The following is a 22,216-nucleotide window of genomic DNA, read 5'->3' as shown; positions in this document are numbered from 1 at the left end:
AGCGCAACGCCGGCAATGCCCAGCGCGAAGCAGCGCGCGACGCAGCCCATGCCCAGCGCGAGGCAGAGCGCGACCGGCTGCAGGCGGAGCTGATAGACAAACTGGTTGCCATGGCGACACCCCCTCACTCCGCACGGAGCTCTCGGAGATCGTCAAGACAAGGGTCTAGGACACATTCCCCTACCCGACCAAGCGACCCGGGACCCCGCCAACAGGAGGATCCTGTCCACGTCTCCGAACCCCCTCCCCGGCCGGTCCATACGAGACCCAGCAACCGGGAAGAACCGGACCACGCCGAGAGACTGAACAGAAGACTCCAGGTCCTAGCAGAGGAAGATGAAGAGGAAGAGGAGGAATGTCAAGCCGACCAGCAGCAACGTGCTCTGGACCAGGAGGCCCAGTACAGCCCCGACCAGCAGCAACGTACTCTGGACCAGGAGGTCCAGTACAGCCCAGAAGTCAGCCCCGAGACACTGCGCTACAAACCCCCGACTCAACTCACGGGTGAGTTTGACGCACCGCCAGCCCAGAGGAACAGCACCTGGGTACCCGGCCCTTGGTACCCACCAAGTACCAGCCCAAGACGACACGTAAGAGGAGACTCGCCTAGGAGGCCTCTCCCCCAACGCTCACCGATGTGCCAGTCATCCATGGCATCGTACCTTGGCACACCGACGTTCCCGGACTTCACACACGAGAACAGAGCACAGTACACAGAGCTACGAATGTGCTTAGAGACAATGATGTCCGATGTAGTTGATGAACCGTACAAATATGCTATCCTACTGAAGCACCTCAAGGTGCCCCGAGCGCACAATATAGCGCTGGCCTATGCCACCTCTACTACCCCATACACCGCGGCTCTAGCAGCACTCGACCAAAGATATGGACGCATATGGGACTACGTAATACAAGAGATAAGGCATATTGACCGCCTACCCCCAGCCACAGACAATCGCTCACTAGATTACCTGTCTATCAAGGTACAATCCCTGGTAGGGATGCTGGGGGCGCAAAGAGAAAAGGGTATGCACGAACTGTACGCGAACTCTAATGTCGAGAGGATTTTAGAGAAGCTTCCGCCCGCCCGACAAGAGCGTTTCAGGCGGCAAAGAGACCACCGTGATCCTAACGGTCCCGAGCCATCCCTCCTAGACCTAGCCGACTTCCTGGCGAGAGAAGTCAACAGCCTACGGTTGGATACGTTCATGCGGAGCACACCAAGCTCCAGAGAGGGACCTAGGAGAGCAAACGATGGCCGCAGATTGGTGACCGTCATGCACCAATCAGAATCAGTACCGAGCAGCAAGAACCACAACACCCCCTCGACGAAAGAGGACCAGTGGAAGATTGAGTGCCAGTACTGTGAGGGAGAACATCGGCTGTACCAATGCGACACTTTCGGGAAGCTGACCACGGACGAGGTGAGTCAGTGGATCAAGGACCACCGCCGCTGCTTCCGCTGCGCGTGCAGCCACCTAGCAGCTGAGTGCCGCTTGAAGAAGAAGTGCAGCAGGTGTGGTGGCACCCACTTGGAGGTCCTGCATGACATCAACAGGCGTCAGCCAGGACAACAGAGTGGGCCCATCGCGGTAATGTACCATGCCGAGGCGGTGGCACCAGTACCGAAGAGCCACCAGACCGCTCCCTACTGTACCTACTGCGACGGCGGACACTGGCTGGCACAGTGCGCCGAATATAAGACACTGAACCCGGTCCAAGTTGACCAGTGGCGTGAGGCGGCCCAGGCGGGCGCTGCTTACCATGCAGGGGCGGCCCAGGCGGGCACCGCTTACCGCGCAGCACGGTGCGGAGCCCACCAGAAGATCCAAGGCAACCGACCAACAGGAGTGCTCCACATTGACAAGCAGAGCGGGACCCCCCGAGTGCTCCTCAAAGTGGTCAGAGTGCTCCTGAGCTACGAGGACAAGGTCCTGGACACTTACGCCGTCCTGGATGATGGGTCTGAAAAGACTCTCCTCCTCGCTTCCGCAGCAGCCCAGTTGGGCCTGCGGAGTGTCAAAGATACCATGACCATACGCACCATCAGAAGGGACCAGAAGACCATAAAAGGTGAAAAGGTCTCCTTCAAGATAGCAGCGGTGGACCAGCCCGAGAAGCAGTATAGTATAACCAACGTCTTCACCAGCCACGACATAGGCTTGTCTCAGTACACCTACCCCATCCCACAGCTGATGGCCAAGTATGTGCACCTACGTCAACTACCTATACCGCTTATCGACGGCGCCACACCGACCCTGCTCATCGGCTCCGACCACGCGGACCTCATTCTCCCAATTGAGGCGGCCCACATCGGACCCAAAGGATGCCCAGTCGCGGTTCAGACCCGACTGGGATGGACGCTCCAGGGCCCCCTCTACGGACTTGACAGTCAACCCACGTCTACACGCTGCCTACACACAAAGGCGAGCGACACCGGCCACTCCCTCGTACAGCAGAGGCTATTGACATTAAGCGAGAGGCCCGTGAGAGAACCGTGGGCACCAGAGGGAGTTCGGAACTCCACCCCCCTCAGCTGCGCTCCAGACGTAGCTGACCTCGAACCCAGCACCCCAAGCGACTCCTTGACGGGGCGGCCGGGACCGGCCCCTCCTCAGACGGGGTACAGAGCAAACAAGAGAAACAGACGGAGGAGGAGGAGGCACAGCCAAGCACAGATCAAAGCAGTCTCAGGCCCGCTTCCTCCTAAGCCCCCCTTCATCCCGTCCAGTCGTCATGACCATAGACCAGTCACTACCCCGAGCTGCGTGGCCGGCCGGCCGCGTAAGCAAAGTGACCACTGGTGCCGACGGAAAGGTCAGAGTGGCAGAATTGCTCGTCCAAGGGCGGACCTACAACCGACCCGTGGCGAGGCTGATAGAGCCGCCAAGGCTCCCCGACTCGCTTAATGACGACCATGACCCCTGACTTTGTGAACTGCCTACCCTCACAACGGACATTGAGTAGTGGACAGTGCGGTTAATCTGTCTCTGCTTAGCTAATTAGGTGGGACTAATTAGGGGGCGGCTGTTACAAAGGGTCAGATTAAACCGAATATATGTATTTATTGATTGATATATATTGCATAATATTTGTATATCGTTTGATATCCCTTGTGTATTCTTTGTACATATACACGGAATATCCCTTTAACCTACTACAGACCATAATATTTCGTTCTCTTATTGGATGGCGTGCCACCAGCGCCAGTGTTTTACCCCCAGAGTCGAGTTCAAAGCTACCGTCAAGGCTTGTCTCAACATGCCCGGTTCTGCCCAGGACTACGAGACAGAGAGGAGGCTGGCACTAGATTATTCCCCGTACATATAAATATGGCGCAGGTGGATACAGAAGTAGTTCAGTTCAGTCCGCAGTCCGTTCAGTTCGAGTTCGAGTTACCCAAGTGAAGCCTCACCCACTATGCAACGTGCGGTGAAGTGGGCCCGTATTGCCCCAAAATAGTCTTGTTTTTATCCTAATACGTTTGTTCAACGTATCGTTCGCTCCTTACTAGTAAGCCTTCATTACGAGTCAAAGACCAAGTGAAGTGAGCAATTGTGTGTCTAAATAGAGCACTTATAGCCGCGTGCGAATAGGATAGTGGAGTATCATAGCTTGGTTGAGTAACGTCAAGTTCAACATAGTTAATGTGAAGTACCGCGCACCGGAGGATCTACACCGGCGCCAGCAGAGCCCCTTTCCGGCTGGATTATTATTATTCTTATTGCTTTGGACCAGGCTGTTTGGAGCGGAGAATAATCGTCTACACCCACTGCTGTGGGACCTGCCCGTGAGGACCATCATTCGAGCCCGTCTCTATTGGAGAGGCTGACCGGCTTTCACCTGTGCAACGCGCATACTGGGATTACAGCGGCTGCCTTTCGTCCGCTGATACAGGGAGTAATACCGCCTCCAGGAGCCTATATTGAGTACCCGCTGACCAGACTTTGCATTCGAACATTTGCTCCCCCTGCTGGCTTACAACCGGTGGAACCCCCCTACCAGTACAATAGATATAATTCCTAATATTCAATGTATATTATGTATCTTTTGCTGTAATAAATACTTAAAGACAACTTTGTGTGGAAACCGTATCATTGTGGAGGTGTTCTCATCAGATATACTCGTGTACGGTATGGCCAGTATAATGTACATAAGACGGTAGTGGTTTAATGATACCATACTTGATTAATACAGTCAGGGAATTGTACCCCTCAGTTACAGTTAAGGTTATGGTTAGTTTAAGGTAACAGTGTGGTTAACGTTAATGTTATGGTTAGTTTAGGGTAACTGTATGTGTAGTTAAAGTTAGGGTTAGGGTTAAGGTTATTGTTAGTTTAAGCCAGGTAACAGTGTATAGTTAAAGTTAGGGTTAGGGTTTGGGCATGGCTATCAGAAAACTGTGTGTATATTACTTATGGCTATAACATAACGTACAATATGTACCTTTTTCCTGTGGTTGATAAGTACTTTATTTACATATTTTAAGTGAGATCGGGCTGGACTGGGGGGGGGGGGGGGGCAGTGAACTGAGGATGTAACGCTTGTTTGTTTCTGGTCTGCTTTTCAGATGCGCAAGAACAAGCGTTTACTTTCTGTGCATCCTCTCGACTTTGAACCGGAGGAGTATTACCCGGTCTCCCGTCGACAGTCCTTCCAGGTAACCTAAACGAACACCACAGTTATGCCTTGATTCCACTAGCCGGGGGTTTAACCATCCTGGGGTCTGTATGGCGCACAGTGAGCCTATCCATTGTCTTTAGAACCTGGCCAAACCCTGGCTGAGACAGCCACCTTTCACAACCTGGCTGGGACTGTTGTATCATCATGGTTTATCTTGTGTACCACAGTCTGTGGTGTGAATTTTGAAAGGTTGCCTAGCGACCAAGAGCGTTTACAAGAAACGCAATGGAGACACAACCATACCATACCAGACCATGGCTAGCCCCAGCCAGGCTGAACAACTAATGGAGACACACACCCAACCATATCATACTAGGCTAGCTTGTAGCCGGATAGCTTTCTACTGAACGCACAGAGAGGAAATTGGTATCTATCTTCTTGTCTAACTCCGGAGAAGACGGTAGCACATTTACCACAATGTCGACTGGCTCCTCTAAGTTGCTCTACCTTGAAAATGAGTTGTGCTTTAAAAGGCAGTGAGCGGCATATTATTTGGAATGCCATGGGAAAATGAAACTCTATGTTGAAGCTAACAGAGAGATTTATTTGTGATAACGTCTGAACAGCACCAGCAGCTCCAGGAGGAGCGCGCCCTCTACAGGAGCGAGATGGAGTACCAGAACGACATGTACAGCCAGCGGGCCGCGCACCGCAGGAGGAGTGTGGACCGATACGCCATGCGGCCCGGTGAGTAACACACACACGCGCGCACACACGCACGCACGCACACACACACACACGCACACACGCACGCACACACCCCATACTCACTTCACCACTGAAAACAATCACGTGCACGCTGCACACAGATTAATACACACACATACACAGTAGTCTACATACAAGTAACACAAACAAATAATAGCTCTACCTTCCTCTACATCTACAGGACCTATCTCAAACCCCGCCCCTTGACAGTTGACAGAAAAAGAGGGTGGGTTTAGATCTGTCTATTGCCTAACGAGGAGCTGGTGTGCTCACTTGAGTCTCCCTGCTGCCTAGAACTTTAGTTTACCATCAATCACTGTATAGAAATATGGCGATCGATGGCGACCATACCATATTCACTCAATCACCGATTAGAAATCAATTTCTTAGCACATCCCCCTGAAAGGCATACGTACTGACGATGTAGGCCTTTTTTCACCAGACGGGGTCAGAGCGCAGGGTCAGCCATTTTGCGGCAGGTACAGTATATAAAGCTCAGTGCCTTGCTCACGGGCACCTCGTCAGGGATGGCCAGATTAGCGGTTGTATAGGGATTGAATCTATGATGACCATATACTACAATAAAATCACAGTAAAAACAACAAAAACTTTTCCTTTGCCAAAAACAGACGAGTTCGGGGACAACAAGATGGTGCACGCTCGCTCCATGTCCAAGATCAACTCCTCCATGTCCCGCCAGCAGTATGTGGACACCTCGGAGGAGGAGGACGCCCAGCGCTTCCCCCCCATGTACCAGCAGCCCTTCCGGAGACGCCCCAGCCGAGCCTCCTCCCAGGAGAACATACCGCCGGCACCTCCGGTAGGCCGCAGAGGACAGCTTGTGTGTGTGTGTTGACTTGGTAGAAGATATCAAAGATGTCCCCTATTCCTATCTGTCTAGTGAGGCGCGCGTGGACTCAACCATGAAAGGAACACGCCAACATTTTGGGAAATTAGCTTATCGTCTTCTCCAGAGAGAGACAAGAAGATAGATACCAGTTTCCTCTCTGTGCGTTCAGTATAGAAAGCTATCTGGCTGCATGTTAGCCTAGCTTAGCACAATGAATGGAAGCGGACAGTGCCGGTTAGCCTTCGGGAGAGGTGTTAGTTGGACAATGTCTAGGCTAACCGGTACTGTCCGCTTCCATTCATTGTGCTAAGCTAGGCTAACGTGAATGAATGAATGAATGAATGAAAACTTTATTTAACAGATTGCAGAATGGGTACAATGCAGTACGGCTCAATACACACAATTGTTAAGGGGATGCAGACCAGAGAAAGACTTTTGTCTTGTTTACATCAGGGTCCCCCATTTTCAATTCATATAGACATTTATGACATACACAACATACATGACGTGCAGCCAGATAGCTTTCTACTGAACGCACAGAGAGGAAACTGGTATCTACCTTCTTGTCTCTCTCTGGAGAAGACGGTAAGCTAATTTCCCAAAATGTTGGCGTGTTCCTTTAAATGAAGTGGTCATTCCACATAATTGGATGTGTTTTAGTCCACACACCAACATATAATAGCACCTTTAACATGTACAGTAGCTGCTGTGTTGACATGCTCACAGAACATCTCAGATTGGCGCCTAAGTGTATTGAATTAGAATTATCTGTAACATTTTGCAATAAAGGCAAATTAATTAACATTTGTTAACTCAGTAATAATTAGCATTTATTAATTATTAAACAATTCTATAGATAAAAATTTTATGTAGTGTCATCTTTTTTCATTCATGAAATTATCATTTAAAAAAAGTTTGTGGGTCCAAAAAGAATGTTGTGTTTACATCCCCTCCCTACTTCCCATTTCCCACCATGTGGAATGCACCTGATTGGATACATGACATGCTGGTGCTCTAGTCCGACATCTAGTGGCTGAATGTTCGCTATAGCACCTTTAACTAATGGCAAACTAAACTTAGAGGGCTTTTTTTCTATGCTTGGTTGGAATCTTTCCCTTCTGAAAGATATAGGATATTATGTAATAATAATATTAATAATAATAATCATATTAATACATAGTTATCTCATACCTCCTCACCTTTTTGTTTTAACGCTGCAGATTAACGAGCTGAGCAAGCGCATGTGCGCCATCGAGAGTCTCCTGAACCGGCTGGAGGAGAAGATCACAGCGTCCGACGAGGAAGACGGCAAGGTTGCACAGCCTCCCCCCATGCCTGAGCCCTCTAATAATAATAATAATTCATTTATTTTGTATAGTGCTTTTCAAAGACCCAAAGTCGCTGACAATAGGCAAAAACAAAGAACAAAGAAACATAGAACCACAGGGAAACAGGGAACAATATGAGTACACAAGAACATAAAACCACGAGTAACAAAATACAGAAGCCAGTAGGGGAACATTCAGGTAAGTAAGTAAGGGCCCTTTCTCACTCACTGCTCTGTGTCGAATCAGACCCGGCTCGCATCAGAAAAGGGTGTGTCTGTCTGAGTGAGAACGCTGTCCCCCGTCCCCGCCCCCCGCTGATTCGTCCCCGGGGGCGCTGAACCTGGACCGCTGAAATAGGTGGTCTCAGGTGCGCACTAGTGGGGGCGGTTAGGCCTGGCAATTTTGTTTGCCATTGCTATGTCTATACATTGTTTGAATGCATTTATTTCTATTAGACCAGTGGTGCCCAACCAGTCGGCCGTGGTCGACCAGTAGATCAATGACATGCAATATAATTGCCACAAGCGATGGGATAATGTTAGCTTCTGAACAGGCTAGCTAACTAGCGTTAGCCGTTAGCCATTGCTGTATACTATACTTTCTTGTTCGAATGCATTTATTTCTATTAGACCAGTGGTGCCCAACCAGTCGGCCGTGGTCGACCAGTAGATCAATGACATTCAATATAATGCATATAATCGATGCAGCAATGTTACTAGTAAAGGCTAAGCTAACTAGCGTTTAGCCGTTAGCTTAGCGCTATCGACGCTCAAAAGCGGACTCTACAACACCATCCATTCGTGATAAAATAGGGTGGGTTATATTGACAAGGCTTGACAACAGAGGTTCAAATATAACTTCATATTTATTGGCAATTTGTTCATTTATATCATCATCCAGTCTCCGCAGTAGTGTTAAGACACTTCCTGTTTACATTTTCGAACGTGACATCATCGCCTACGGCAAGCGTAAACGCTCAAAAGGCAAACCGTAAACAGAACCCGAAGCGAACCAAGACCGCAGTGTGTACACAAACTAGAGGGGAGAGAGGGGAGGGGGGGGAGTTCGCATCAGATTCGGAACGGGGCCAGAACGGAACGGAATAGAAACTAATAGGTGAGTGAGAAAGGGCCCTAAGGGAAACCGGGGGGAGGGAGGGGGGAGGGAGGGGCAGGAGAGGAGATAAGGTAGGGAAGGAGAAAGGGAGGTGGTACTGTAGGTTGAAGGAAGGTGGTTATGGGTAGGGAAGGTTGAATGCTTGGGAGAACAGGTGGGTGTGATTGTGTGATTTCACATTTCTAAGATCTCTCTCAAAATGAGGCCCTATGTTCCCACAGCCCTATGTTCCCACATTTCTAAGATTTTTCAAAAAATTTGGCTCTATGTTCCCACAGCCCAATGGTCCCACAGCCCTATGTTACCGGACGAACACTCTACTACCAGAGGACGGTAGAACATAGGGCTGTGGGACCATTGGCATGCTCCCTTTCCCATAATGTTGCCGTGGTCCTTTGTCTTATTACTGTTTCGATTATCTCTAACGGAACGTAGAACAATCTCGTGATCTGAACACACGAGCGTTAAACTATTAATGCGACCTGAATATAGTGACCGAGAATGGTCACCTAATTATCTTAACAAAAGTGCATCATTAGCATTATGTTTGTTGTCTAAAGGAGAACATAATGGTACAATTTAAGATTTTAATGTTATCCGCATATAAAGGACAAATAAAACATCGTTAATTTGTAAGAAACCTCAATGAAAACGGCGCAGTGTAAGTTATATTCGCTATTGTTAGATGTTTAAATGTGATAGAATCCTATAAAAATGTGGACGCATTTGGTCACTGTGACGATTAAGGTATGATACATTCAGTACATTGACGCATTGTTCTTTTACAACTGTCACAGAAGCTTTTACAACCCATCTAACTAGTCGTCCGACAGGGCTGAGCCATGACTACGATATCACCCTGAGCGTCTTATCTGACCCCCCCCCCCCCCCCCCCCCCCCTGCATCTGTGTGAACGTACCTCCAGGCCAGGACTCCGTCTGCCAAGAGCAGCGAGGAGGAGAAGCTGAGGAGGAAGCTGAGTGAGCTGGTGGGGAACCTCAGCGAAAAGGGCCTCTCCTCGGACGAGGAGCCCCCCGGGAAGAGGTCCTCCTCCTCGGCCCCCCGGGGGCCCCACACCAAGGCCCCCGCCGCCTCGCTCCCCATCCGGAAGGACCCCGAGATGAGCTCCTCCAGCGGCGACGAGACGCGCACCGACGCTCAGCGGGTAGGACTCTGGTTGGGATCATCTCCTGGAAGATATTAAGACAGAGACAATGTTCTGCTTGACAGGGAGGCAGCTTGTTGGACTGGGGCTGTCTTGCATTAGAGATAGTATAGTATTATTATTATGGTATGTGAATACTGGAACATGTAGCCCCTCACCACACCAAAACCAAGTTCTTGGCATGGCTCAGCTTACCCCCCCCCCCAAGAAGATTTGTAGTGTCTAAATATGATACATATGACCCAAAACTTCTGGACTACAGAACCCCCCCCCCCCCTTGCCCCCTGCATTTATTCCGCTAAGACCTTGCAAATTTGATGAATTGCTTTGTTAAACTGCATGCACGACCGCTTCTTCACTAACAGACTGCCTCTCTTGATAGCTCTGGCTTCAAAGACCATTATGCTTCTTGTTAGTCAAATAGTTGTAGGGTAGATTATTGGCTATACTTAGGCTGGTATCGTTCCAGACTCCTTTAGCCAGGACACAGACATATATATACTGAGAATCTGGTGACCCTCCCAGTGACATGAGGGGCGGGGCATCATCCTGTCAGTCATTATGTAATAAGTGAGCTTGCTAGCGCTTTAGTAGGTGCTCAGAAAGGTGTGCGGTCAGTTGTTTTTCGTGTGTAGATGATGAATTCAGCTGTGTGACCTGAGGAAGTGATTGAGTGAAATCATACTGTATAACAGTAATATGCACAGACACACATGTGAACTCACACACAAAAATATGTACATATGCATTAACCAACCCACCAAGCGCAGTGATCATAGAGGCCTGCCCAGGCACCCAAAGATTATAATAATAATAATAATAATAATAATAATAATAATAATAATAATAATAATAATAATAATAATAATAATAATAATAATAATAATAATAATAATAATAATAATAATAATAATAATAATAATAATAATAATAATAATAATAATAATAATAATAATAATAATAATAATAATCCAAAGTCACGCTCCTTTGTGAATGAGCAAATCAAGTGTAACGCTCAATTTGTTTGCCGAATATCTCCACGGGGTAACCCTTAGCCACCAGAGGTGTACACAATTTGTCACTTTGGATAAAAGCGTCAGCTAGATTACTAAATGTAAATGTAATAAAAAATAATAGCTCCAGGGTGCGGCTGGACTATAAGCACTCGCCTACCACCGCAGAGACTCTGGGATGGAATCCAGCTGTCAGCGGTACCTCTGGCTTGGTCAGTCATCCCTACTAACACAATTGGCAGTGTTAGCAGGTGGGAAGCCGGTGGGGGGTGTGTGTGTCCTGGTCGTTGTAAACTGCGACTCTTACTGGTCGGTCGGGGCGCCTGTACAGCAGGGAGGGGATCTGGGGGAAATAGCGTGAACCTCCTCACACGTGTTACGTTCCCCAAGTGAAACTCCTCGCTGTCAGGTGAAAAGAAGCGGCTGGCGACTCCACATGTATCGGAGGAGGCATGTGGTAGTTCTACACCCTCCCCTGGCCGACAGTGGGGCAATGCGCGCAACGACCAGGAAGGGAATTGGCATAACGACCAAATTGGGATGGGTGAAAAATACAGAAAGCCCAAAAATAAATACAAAAGCATCAGGTAGATGACTAAGTGTAAATGTAATAAGAAATGCTAGCTCCAGCGGGCGGTCGGATGGCGTAGCGGAGATTGCGCTCATCACCAATGCAAGAGGCTGCGGTCTCGACTCCCGGAGTCAGCATTGCCCTGCGGCTTGGGCCGATCGTCATACTAACTCGTTTGGCTGAGTTAGGGGGAGGGAAGTCGAGGGTGGTAATCTGGCGTTGTGGACAGCGACGCCTACAGGTCAGGTCTGGGCGCCTGCTCAGCGAAAGGCAGGAAATGGTGAAGGCAGCGTGACCTCCCACGCGTTACGCTTCACCAATGAGAGTCCTCGCTGCCAGGTGAAAAGAGAGCCACTGGCTGTCTCCACATGTGTCGGAGGAAGCATGTGGTGGACTTCAGGGTTCCCTTGTACCGACCAGTAGGAGGAACATGCGCACAACAACCAGGTAGGGGAGGGGGGAATTGGCATAACGACTAAATTGGGATGAAAAAAAGAAATCAGGCGGCGAAAAATAGGATTAAAAAAAATAAAAAAAATAAATGCTAGCTCCAGCCAGTGGCTCTGCTCTCTATCTCCGGCAGCACCCCAGGCACTTCACCTCAGTCGGGTCTCGTTCCAGCAGCTAACGTATACGTTGTCCCTCTCACTCCAGAGATCCTCCGCAGCCGCCCTCTGCGACCTCACCACCGAGGTCCTCAGGACCATTAACGCCACAGAGAACGCCATGATGGTGTACGGCCTCTCCGAGCGCCCTCACAGACCGCGCTTAGTAGCGACAGACGCAAAGCGAGCAGACAACGCTTACAGAGAGCTTGAGGAGAATGTAAGCTTCCCGGGAAAAAACGAGAAAAAGAAAACCGCATGTCTATTTTCTAGGGATGTCCGATATTATCGGCCTACCGATATTATCGGCCGATATTGGCATTCAAATGTGATATCGGAAAATATCGGTATCGGTTTAAAAAAAATATATATATATATGTAACGGATGGTATCGTGAAGTGCAGTCACGAAGGGCTGGGGTGAGTAGCGGTGCTATGGGTTAAACTCACTCTCACATCCTCAAAAGACGCATAAACCCATTACTTAGAAGTGGATTCACCTCTTGGTATAGCGGTCTGTGTTGTTGCCTGCGGCGTGGGAGATCGGGTTCGGGGCATCGAAGTGCCTTGGGTGGAGTGGAGTGAGTTTGAGAGGGTGAGTGTAACGGATGGTATCGTGAAGCGCAGTCAAGAAGGGCTGGGGTGAGTAGCGGTGCTATGGGTTAAGCTCACTCTCACCTCCTCAAAAGACAGATAGACACGTTGCGAAGTAGTGGATTCACCTCTTGGTATAGCGGTCTGTGTTGCTGCCTGCGGTGTGGGAGACCGGGGTTTGACTCCCACTCGGGGCATCGAAGTTTGAGGTGACGTTGTCACAACCGTTACATATATATATTTAAAAAAACCTTTATTTACCCAGGAAAGCAAGTAAGAACAAATTCTGATTTTATTTATTGTCAAAAGTATGCATAATGTTGTGTTAATTCCACAACAAGAGATATGTAATGTTAATTACCTGAAATTATTCCATTTTGGGGGGGGGGGAACACTGCATATATCGGTATCGGTTGATATCGGTTGATATCGGTATCGGAAATTAAGAGTTGGACAATATCGGTATATCGGTATCGGTAAAAAAGCCAATATCGAGCATCCCTACTATTTTCCTTTCTCTCTTTCTCTCTCTCTCAACCTGATTCCTGTCTGCAGCTCCAGCTAAGCCCCGCCTTCCCGCTCTGTGTACACGGCATGACAAACGTTTGGATTGGCTTTTTGTTCCCCCGCTACTGTGTCTCTGTGATCTGTAATGAATGGATTGGTATTAAAGGGGCAAGTTCAGAATTTTGGACCCCCGTCTCTATTTCCTATACTTACTGACGATGTTGGTCGATTGGTATATTCCTTCCTCAGCGCAATCCATGCTGATCTTCATACTGGATTAGATTTTAATTTAAGTACAGTACAATGAAAAGAAGTTTGGTATCCAGCCAGAGTGCAAATGTAACAGTAAAGTGCAATAGTATAGTGTGCAGGTGTTTAAACTGGGTATAAAATATATAGTATGTGTAAGTAATCTAAGTATATAGTAAATATATAGTATATAGTAATAGTGCTAATCAGATGTATGTACAGAGTTGTAGTATTAATATGTACAGTGATATACAGGTATAGATACACTATGGTAGTAAGTCATACTGGGCAGCAGCGTAACTAGTAACAGTAGGTAAGGGATATGTACAGATAGTATCTACTACAGATATGTAAAATTATTATATGCAGGTATGTGGATATATATATATATATATACACGGTATACAGCATTATTGTACAAACCATCATGCAGTATATATATGCTGTAAATATAAATATATAAATGTATATGGTATATATTTTTTTTCTTCTTTATTTCGCACCATTTCAACAAAACAGTAAAAAAAACATTGATCATGACAGGAAGCATATAAAGGTGCTGAGTAGAGGCAAGAGACCCAGATGGGCCTCAACTCATTAAATCATTGGTTTAAAAAATAAAAGTAAAGTGAAATAAGTTCATAAAACAATTTTCATAAGATAATAATAAGATAATAATAATGATAACAATAATAATCAAAGTAATAACAACAACAACAACAACAACATTAATAATTAGTCTAAACAAATTAACATGAAACTGTAAAACAAAGTGACATTAATGGTTTTATGAGATTGAAACTATTCATTTAATAATGTATATTTAAGCTTGGATTTGAGTGATGAAATAGATGAGCAAATTTTTATTATGGAGGGTTTTGAATTCCAAATTGTTGTGCGGAAGAAATTACGATGAATATTGTTTGATTGCCTTGTTGGATATGAATGAATACTGAATACAGAGTTATATGGGTAGACTATAGTATGAGGTAGGTAGTACCCGCAGCTCTGGCTTGTTGTGGGGCAAAACACAAGCCTGTATAAGCCCCCACTATAACCTCCCCCCATAAGGGCTTGTACAGACAGGAGCTTGGCCCCATTGACTTTGCATTAGTTCTGGTGGCTAACTGCTAGCTGGAGATGCGTGTGTGATCCAGTATGAAGAACAACATGGATTGTTCCGACACCCTACCGATCAACAACATCATTGGTAAGTATAGGGAATAGGGTTTTAGGGGTCCAGAATTGTGAACTCGCCCCTTTAAAGGAACACGCCAACATTTTGGGAAATTAACTTATGGTCTTCTCCAGAGAGAGACAAGAAGATAGATACCAATTTCCTCCAGTTCAGTAGAAAGCCATCTGGCTGCACGTTAGCCTAGCTTAGCACAATGAATGGAAGCGGACAGTGCCGGTTAGCCTTCGGGAGTGGTGTTAGTTGGACAATGCCTAGGCTAACCAACACCGTCGGCCAGATAGCAGCCAGATAGCTTTCTACTGAACGCAGGAAACTGGTATCTATCTTCTTGTCTCTCTCTGGAGAAGATGGTAAGCTAATTTCCCAAAATGTTGGCGTGTTCCTTTAAGTTGCCGTCTGCTGTGACCGTAGTTCCACTCCTCTCCGTGCCTCTGCTCCCCGGCAGGTGTACATGGCGGCGGGGAAGTCGTTTGAGCTGGAGAACAAGCTGAAGCAGCTCGAGAGCAACGCCAAGAACACCACGGACTCTGAGCTGTCCGAGCTGGAGGACGTGCTGAACCAGACCGCCGCCAGGGTCCAGAGCACCGAGAGCGAGGTGGGTGAGGAGCCCTGATGAGTCCTGCTCGCGTCTATACTTTTACCAACCCCATTTCCAGTTCTGCGTTCGCGTTCTGCGATCTGATTGGCCACTGACGTTTCTGGTAATGTGACATGTGCTGCAATCGCGTGACGCCTGTTTCTGCGCTTATTTCCGCCTCGAACAGCCTGCAAACTACCTAACGCCTAGTTTATCACTGGTTAAGCTTAGGCGACTCTTTCGAAGTTGGTTAAGGTTAGAGTTTGGAATCAGGGCTGGTGTTCTATCGCCCTGCTCTAAGACAAACTCTAACCTTAACCAACTTCGAAAGAGTGCCTAAGCTTAACCGGTGATAGAAACAGGCGTCACACGATTGGCGCAGATGTCACATGACCAGAAACGTCAGTGGCCAATCAGATCGCAAAACGCAACGCGGAACTGGAAATGGGTTGGTAAAAGTAATGACGCGGGAGATAAAAGACATTTAATGTGCCATATAAAACATATCGCAGATATAGAGTCATCACGGCAGAGTGGCTACATGAGTAGAGCTCCGGACTCATGATCGGAGGATCACCAGTTGGAGGAGCCCTGGTCAAGGCTGCTGTCGGAAAGTGGTGTTGTTGTCCAGCAGGGGGCACTCTGTCCTCTGGACTTGTCAGTAACAATGCCCCTGTTACGGTGATAGGGACACCGTGCGAGACGCTAAAGCGAGGTCCTCCTGACTGAATTCTGTCGCTAAAGAAGACGCCTATCGTAAAGAGTAGGGGGGTTTCCCGACATTCCTCTGACATCAAGGCCACCTAATCATCCCTTCCCCTTAATTGGCTGATATCAATCCCTGTCTCCTGACTCTGAGCCGTTCAGCCATTGAGCCTGTCACTGTGTAGCCCAAGGTTGGGTGCTACACAGTGGTGGTGAAGGAGGCAATTTCCCTAACCCTACGTTGTAAAGCGCTTTGAGTCTGAAAAAAGCGTTATATAAATGTAATGAATTATTATTATTATTATTATTATTATTATTATTATTATTATTATTATTATTATTATTATTATTATTATTATTATTATTATTATTATTATTATTATTATTATTATTATTATTATTATATACAGGTATGTAAAAAGGATTATATGCAGGTATACATTTGTAACCGGGTAAATCTTTTGATTTGATGTTTTTTATTTTCGTGTCTTACATACAGGTGTACTGTATGCCCAGCCCATATGGGCTTACAAGACACATAAACAATAAGTATATAATAGTATACTTGACAAATTACTTGACAAATTATGACATATAGACCAAGATGGCCACAAAAAAATTAAATACAATAAAATGTAATATAACACAAGCTGTAAGCAATGTATGTAGACAAAGAAACAAGAGGAATTCATATGCAATTATATAGAGGCTATAGTGTGTTTTGTCTCAAGTGCCATGCTTTCTCCAAAAATCCTGCAAAACTGAAGATGTCCTCCACATGTTATAGGTTTTAAAGAAGGTTTTGAAGTTAGTTGCAAAATTATGTTTTTTTTTTTTTTTAAACTTTGACCAGTCAGCTGGTTCTTTTAGCGTTTATCGCTTTTTTCTGGTCAAGCATGACCGACAGAAACAGGTTGAATGGGGTATAGATCGGGGGAAAGACACTCTGAGAAAATACGGCGAGTCCGGGAGTCGAACTCGTGTACCCCAGATCCGTGACGCGCACGGTTGTCCCCGACGCCGAAATAGCGTTCGAGGTACGCGGTGAGCTACTGGAGCTCCCCGCAAAATTATGGTTTTTATTAAAATGCTCACATCTTCTCTTTGGCAAAATGATGTGTGAGGGACTCTGTAATGAATGTGTTTGACAGCATGCGGATGTGTCGCTCCAGAGGGAGATACGGTACCGTAATGTTGGTCTCTCTCCGCAGGTATCTGATATAGAAAGCAAGATTGCTGCTCTTAGTGTTGCAGGGATGGAGAAGTCCAAGAAGAAGGCAAGTTTAACTATGAGCTCATCACGCTTTGCTTGTGTAACTTACGAGGAACGCGCCGACATTTTGGGAAATTAAATAACCGGTCATGTCCGCTTCCATTCATTGTGCTAAGCTAGGCTAACGTGCAGCCAGATAGCTTTCTACTGAACGCACAGAGAGGAGACTGGTATCCATCTTCTTGTCTCTCTCTAATTCTAAGCTAATTTCCCCAAATGTTGGTGTGTTCCTTTAACGAGAAGTGATCATCCGATCATCTTTACACTGCATTCCCGCAGATCCTCAGCAATGCACCCGCCAAGTGTGAAGTTAATCGGATGGCCGGTTCTCGAGATATGCATAAAGTTTATTGTTATAGCGCCACAATTTACGCCAATATACACCAGATTCAACACTGGAAATTGGGAAATAGATTTGTCTGGATGCACAGAATCTAGTCTATTTAGTTACGGTTCAAAATGTACAGGCCAGGCGGCTACGTGGTGCAGTGGGCAAGGCGCTCACCACGAATACTGGAGACCCTGGGTTCGCCTGTTCGAGCCCAGCGCTCCACATTGCTTTCAGTTTAGCTGGTCGTCCGCACTAATACACATTGGCCGTATTAGGGGGTGGGAAACTGATGGGTGGGGATCGGGCCTTGTGGACAGCGACTCCTACAGGTCGGTTGGTGCGCCTGCGCAGTAGAATCAGGAAGCGACGGGGGCGGGGCCCCTCCAAAGCTCAGACCCCTGACGCTGAAAGATCGCGCTGCGCAGGTGAAAAGATGCGACTGCTGTTACCTCGAGTATCGGAGGGGACTCGTGCTATGTATGACTTAGTCCACATTGCAGCCGGCTTGTGGGAGGCAAGAAACAGCGTTCGAGACAGGGGAGGGTTGAATTGGATGATACGAAATTGGGATGGGAGAAAAATAGAAAATGGGAGAAAAAAGTGGATCAAAAATAAATGTACAGGCCAAAACGCAAGGTTCATCGGTATAGCACCACCGTCTGGCCTAATGGCACCACATTGGACAGTGCACTCCCCTGCATCCTCAGCAATATACCTGCTGAGCGTGATGTCGGTCAGATGAACGGTTCTCGAGATATACACGCTCGCAGACAGAGATGTACAGTTTCTTCCCCCTCAAATGTATATACTGTACTCTCTTTATAGACTCCTTTTGTACACATAAACAGTACTGTATATTTGTAGATCTGGTATGTCATAAATGTCTAGATGCAACAGTACTGTCTACCTGTATGTCATGTATGTCATATATGTTAAGATGAATTGAAAATGGGGGACCCTGATGTAAACAAGATGAAAGTCTTTCTCTGGTCTGCATCCCCTTAACAATTGTGTGTATTGAGCTGTACTGTATTGTGCCCATTCTGCAATCTGTTAATAACATTTTCAATCAAATTTCAATCAATGAATCAATCAAGATTCCTTCCTCTATAGCTAGATTCCTCCATAACTGTTTTGTAATAGTCCCACTCCTGACCTGAAATAGCAACCACTTGCACAACTGTAGTGCGAGGTCTGTTACTCGTGGGACATAATGTAGTTGGTTGAATACCACTAGTTTGGGGTGGGTTTGTTTTCCTCATGCACCCTGCGAGATGAATAGCCTACTGTATGGAGGTCACTCCGACCGGAGGTGCGTGGTTGTGTGTGTGTGTGTGTGTGTGTGTGTGTGTGTGTGTGTGTGTGTGTGTGTGTGTGTGTGTGTGTGTGTGTGTGTGTGTGTGTGTGTGTGTGTGTGTGTGTGTGTGTGTGTGTGTGTGTGTGTGTGTGTGTGTCTGTGTGCGCGCGCACATGTCTGTGTGTAAAAGGGGGCGGGTGGGGCATCGTTATGGTCTACCACCTAATTAAACAGTAGTACTGTTTTATTCCTATGTATGTTTACAAACCACACAAATGTAAAACATTTCTTTCAAAAACAAAACAAACATGTCTAGCTGTCCAATGATGTCAGCTCTTTTCTTTTTATATTCATAAATACTTTTTCAAAAAGTCTCCAAATCCATATTTTGGATATCTATGGTGGGGTTACCATTTTTTATATGTGGACCTTTAACCCCTTAAGCTTACCCCACACATTTTGCATAAAATGCCTGACGATTGCATACCCAAAGTAATTTGCAGTGGATTATACTTTATACTCATAGCACATGCATGCGTCTGGTCTCCTTTGAAAGGTAACATTATGAAGTTTCTTACACAATAAAGAAAAATCGCTTTGAGCGCTAACGTACAGTAATAGAGAAACAGAGGTTTGAACACACTGAAATGAAATATTTGCTCCTTACTTTTGTGTTGACTTGTTGCCAGATGCCTGTTTTTGGGTTTAAGAACCAGTTTCTCAAGTTTCTTTAATAGTTGTCATACAGAAGTACAGAATACTTTCATACAAAATGCTTCTTACTGTTACGCTCCAGAGACTGTGCTAGACAAGATAGTATCAAATAACATAGTATAGCATGTAATTTAGAAGAAGAAAATGAGGTCACAGTGTTCGGTATAGACATATGTACAATGTTCTGAGTTACCATATAATATACAATACTATGCAGTGTACTAATGTACAGTACTATCTAGTGCAAAGCAGAAATGGGATGAGGTACAATTTAGGTACAATTTACAGTAAGGTGTACGAGTTGTAGTGCAATCCTTCATCAATAAATATAAAGTGTGGGGAGTGGGTGCTACAGTGTGTTTGTTTAAAGTGAGTGTGTGCTATAAAGTGTGTGGAGTGGGTGCTACAGTGTGTTTGTTTAAAGTGAGTGTGTGCGTGTGGATGTGTGTGCTATGTGCGTTTGGTGGTTGTTGTTGTGTAGTGTTCATTGTTCGTTTAGCAGTCTGATGGCCTGGGGATAGAAACCACTAAGTATTGCTGTATGTGCTCGTGTTCTCTAATGATCTCCTGTCTACTTCAACAGGTTTCAGGCTCGCAGCAAAGAAAAAGGTTTAACCAAGACTTAAGTAAGTCGTGAAACATTCTTGCTTTGATGATACTGCTCTGTGTGCTATACCCGCCGTCATCCACACACGTTACCGTTAATATTCTCATGATGTAAGATACTTATGCTTATGTGTAATCTATGGCAGTGTTGTAGTCGAGTCACCAAATCTCGAGTCCAAGTCGAGTCTCGAGTCCCCAGTGTTCGAGTCCAAGTCTGAGTCACCAAAGAAGAGTCAAGTCCGAGTCGAGTCCCCATCACCCTAGTCCGAGTCCGAGTCCAAGTCCAAGTCATCAAGGTTCACTCCACTCTGGCAGTCAAAGAGCTGACGTACAAATAAAAAAAGGTCTACGTTAAACATGAATGACGCAGTGGTCACCATTTCAAAGGGAGTTTATTTACTTTGTGACACAATAGCCAAACAAATGCACTAGCCATCAATATATTATGCCAAATGATTAGGGCCTATTACAAAAACATTTATAAATAATTAACTGTATTTATCAATTAACACGTCCGAGTCCTCGTCTGCACCTTCCGAGTCCGAATGCAGTCAATGCTCGAGTCCGAGTCCAAGTCTGAGTCATCACTGCTCAAGTCCAAGTCGAGTTTGAGTCCTGGACTACTCGAGTACTACAACACTGGTCTATGGTATAATAATGGATATCGTTTTTTCCCACGCTTTGCTCTTTCTGCACCTTTGTTTATTTTTCTCATATTTTTATATTCAGAGTTAATTATATTGCCTATATTTAGGTCTTTCTACTATTACCCTGCCCATACCTCCCCTCCCCCCTCCCCCATGCTGCCATTTCCCCAAGGGGATCAATAAAGAAATAATCTTATCTTATCTTATCTTGACAGAATCGAGCAGCGGTCGGGATCGCATGGGAAACCGATGAGCGTGTCCAGTAAACCCTCTGCGGCACAAATTACGCCAGTGATACTGCACATGAAAATGTCCGACTGGATTGCCGACAACATTCTCGCCGCTCCTTTAGAACATGGGGACTCTATGTATTTGGTCATTATCCACACAAATAGTTTTTTCTTTTCTTAAAGGAAAACTCCAACATTTTGGGAAATTTGCTTATTTGACATCTACCCTGGAGTTAGACAAGAAGATATATACCCTTTTTCTTCTCTGTGCATGCAGTAGGAGTAGGAAGACGTGCACCGTTAGCCTAGCTTAGCATCAGTCACTGGAAGTAGGTTCCTCCATTAGCCTAGTGTCTTCCTACTCCTACTGCATGCACAGAGAAGAAAAAGGTATGCATCTTCTTGTCTAACTCCAGGGTTCCCAAAATGGTGTCCTGGTTTAAAAGGAAATGGCTTCCACTGTGTGCTTCCTTGTTGAGTGTCTCTCCCAATACTATTTTTTCCACTATACCCATGGTCTTTATTCACAAAGCTTCAGCAGAGACCTATTCTGTCTGGGATCAGTGGACAGGAACACTTGTCTCCATGACCTTATTCAAACTCATAAGACTTGAAACTGACTCTAGATCAGTGCCCCCCCCCCCCCCCCCCCCCCCACACACACACACTATGAGAGGCTTTGTGAATACAGACTTTATCTGCTCAAACTAAATGGCTCTTTGTTTAATCGTTCATGCCCTAGGATTCAAGTGTTCAAGTGAAGGGAACGTCCCCCTCCTCCCCTAACCTTGATTATGTGACAGGGCCCTTTATTCAACTCATTACACACACAAGTTGGGTTTATATCTGCAAGACTTCACCCTTTCACTACCACTTAACCCTTTCGCTGCGACAATACAGAAGGTTAACCGTTTCACTACCACACGACAAAGGGTTAACCCTTTCACAAACACACTACATGGTTAACCCTTTCACTACCAGAGTAAATGAGTTTGAATAGGGCCACCAGTGATGCCATCGAGGGCATTGAATCCTTGTGTTGTGTTAATTACAGCTCAGTGAAATGATAAGGTAGCAGTCCCTATAAGACAAGGTACTGCTATTTCTTTCAAAAACCGGCCATCTTTAATGCCTCGCGTAGGATTCATTATTTGTTTGCAGCAGGAACAAGTGCAATAAACAAAAAAGGATACATTCACTGTGTATTCTGCCTCATTTATTGATGAAACAAAACCAACATCAACACAATT

The 22,216-nt window shown here is 46.1% G+C and overlaps 1 protein-coding gene across 1 annotated transcript in view; it reads left to right on the top strand.

The window, feature by feature from the left end:
* mlpha (melanophilin a) overlaps positions 1 to 18,194 on the top strand; it is a gene marked incomplete at its 3' end in the record, with an annotated part of 42,130 nt that extends 23,936 nt beyond the window's left edge. Inside the window, 8 exon segments of the mRNA XM_084309068.1 lie at positions 4,571 to 4,660; positions 5,250 to 5,370; positions 6,021 to 6,211; positions 7,462 to 7,554; positions 9,611 to 9,850; positions 15,032 to 15,181; positions 17,080 to 17,145; positions 18,180 to 18,194. Of these exon segments, the coding sequence (XP_084165194.1) occupies positions 4,571 to 4,660; positions 5,250 to 5,370; positions 6,021 to 6,211; positions 7,462 to 7,554; positions 9,611 to 9,850; positions 15,032 to 15,181; positions 17,080 to 17,145; positions 18,180 to 18,194 (966 nt within the window).
* Positions 18,195 to 22,216: the final 4,022 nt, after the last annotated feature.

Source organism: Notolepis coatsorum (assembly GCF_963971535.1).
Source record: "Notolepis coatsorum genome assembly, chromosome: 1".
NCBI lineage: Eukaryota > Metazoa > Chordata > Actinopteri > Aulopiformes > Paralepididae > Notolepis > Notolepis coatsorum.
This window is presented reverse-complemented; position numbering and strand designations above follow the sequence as displayed.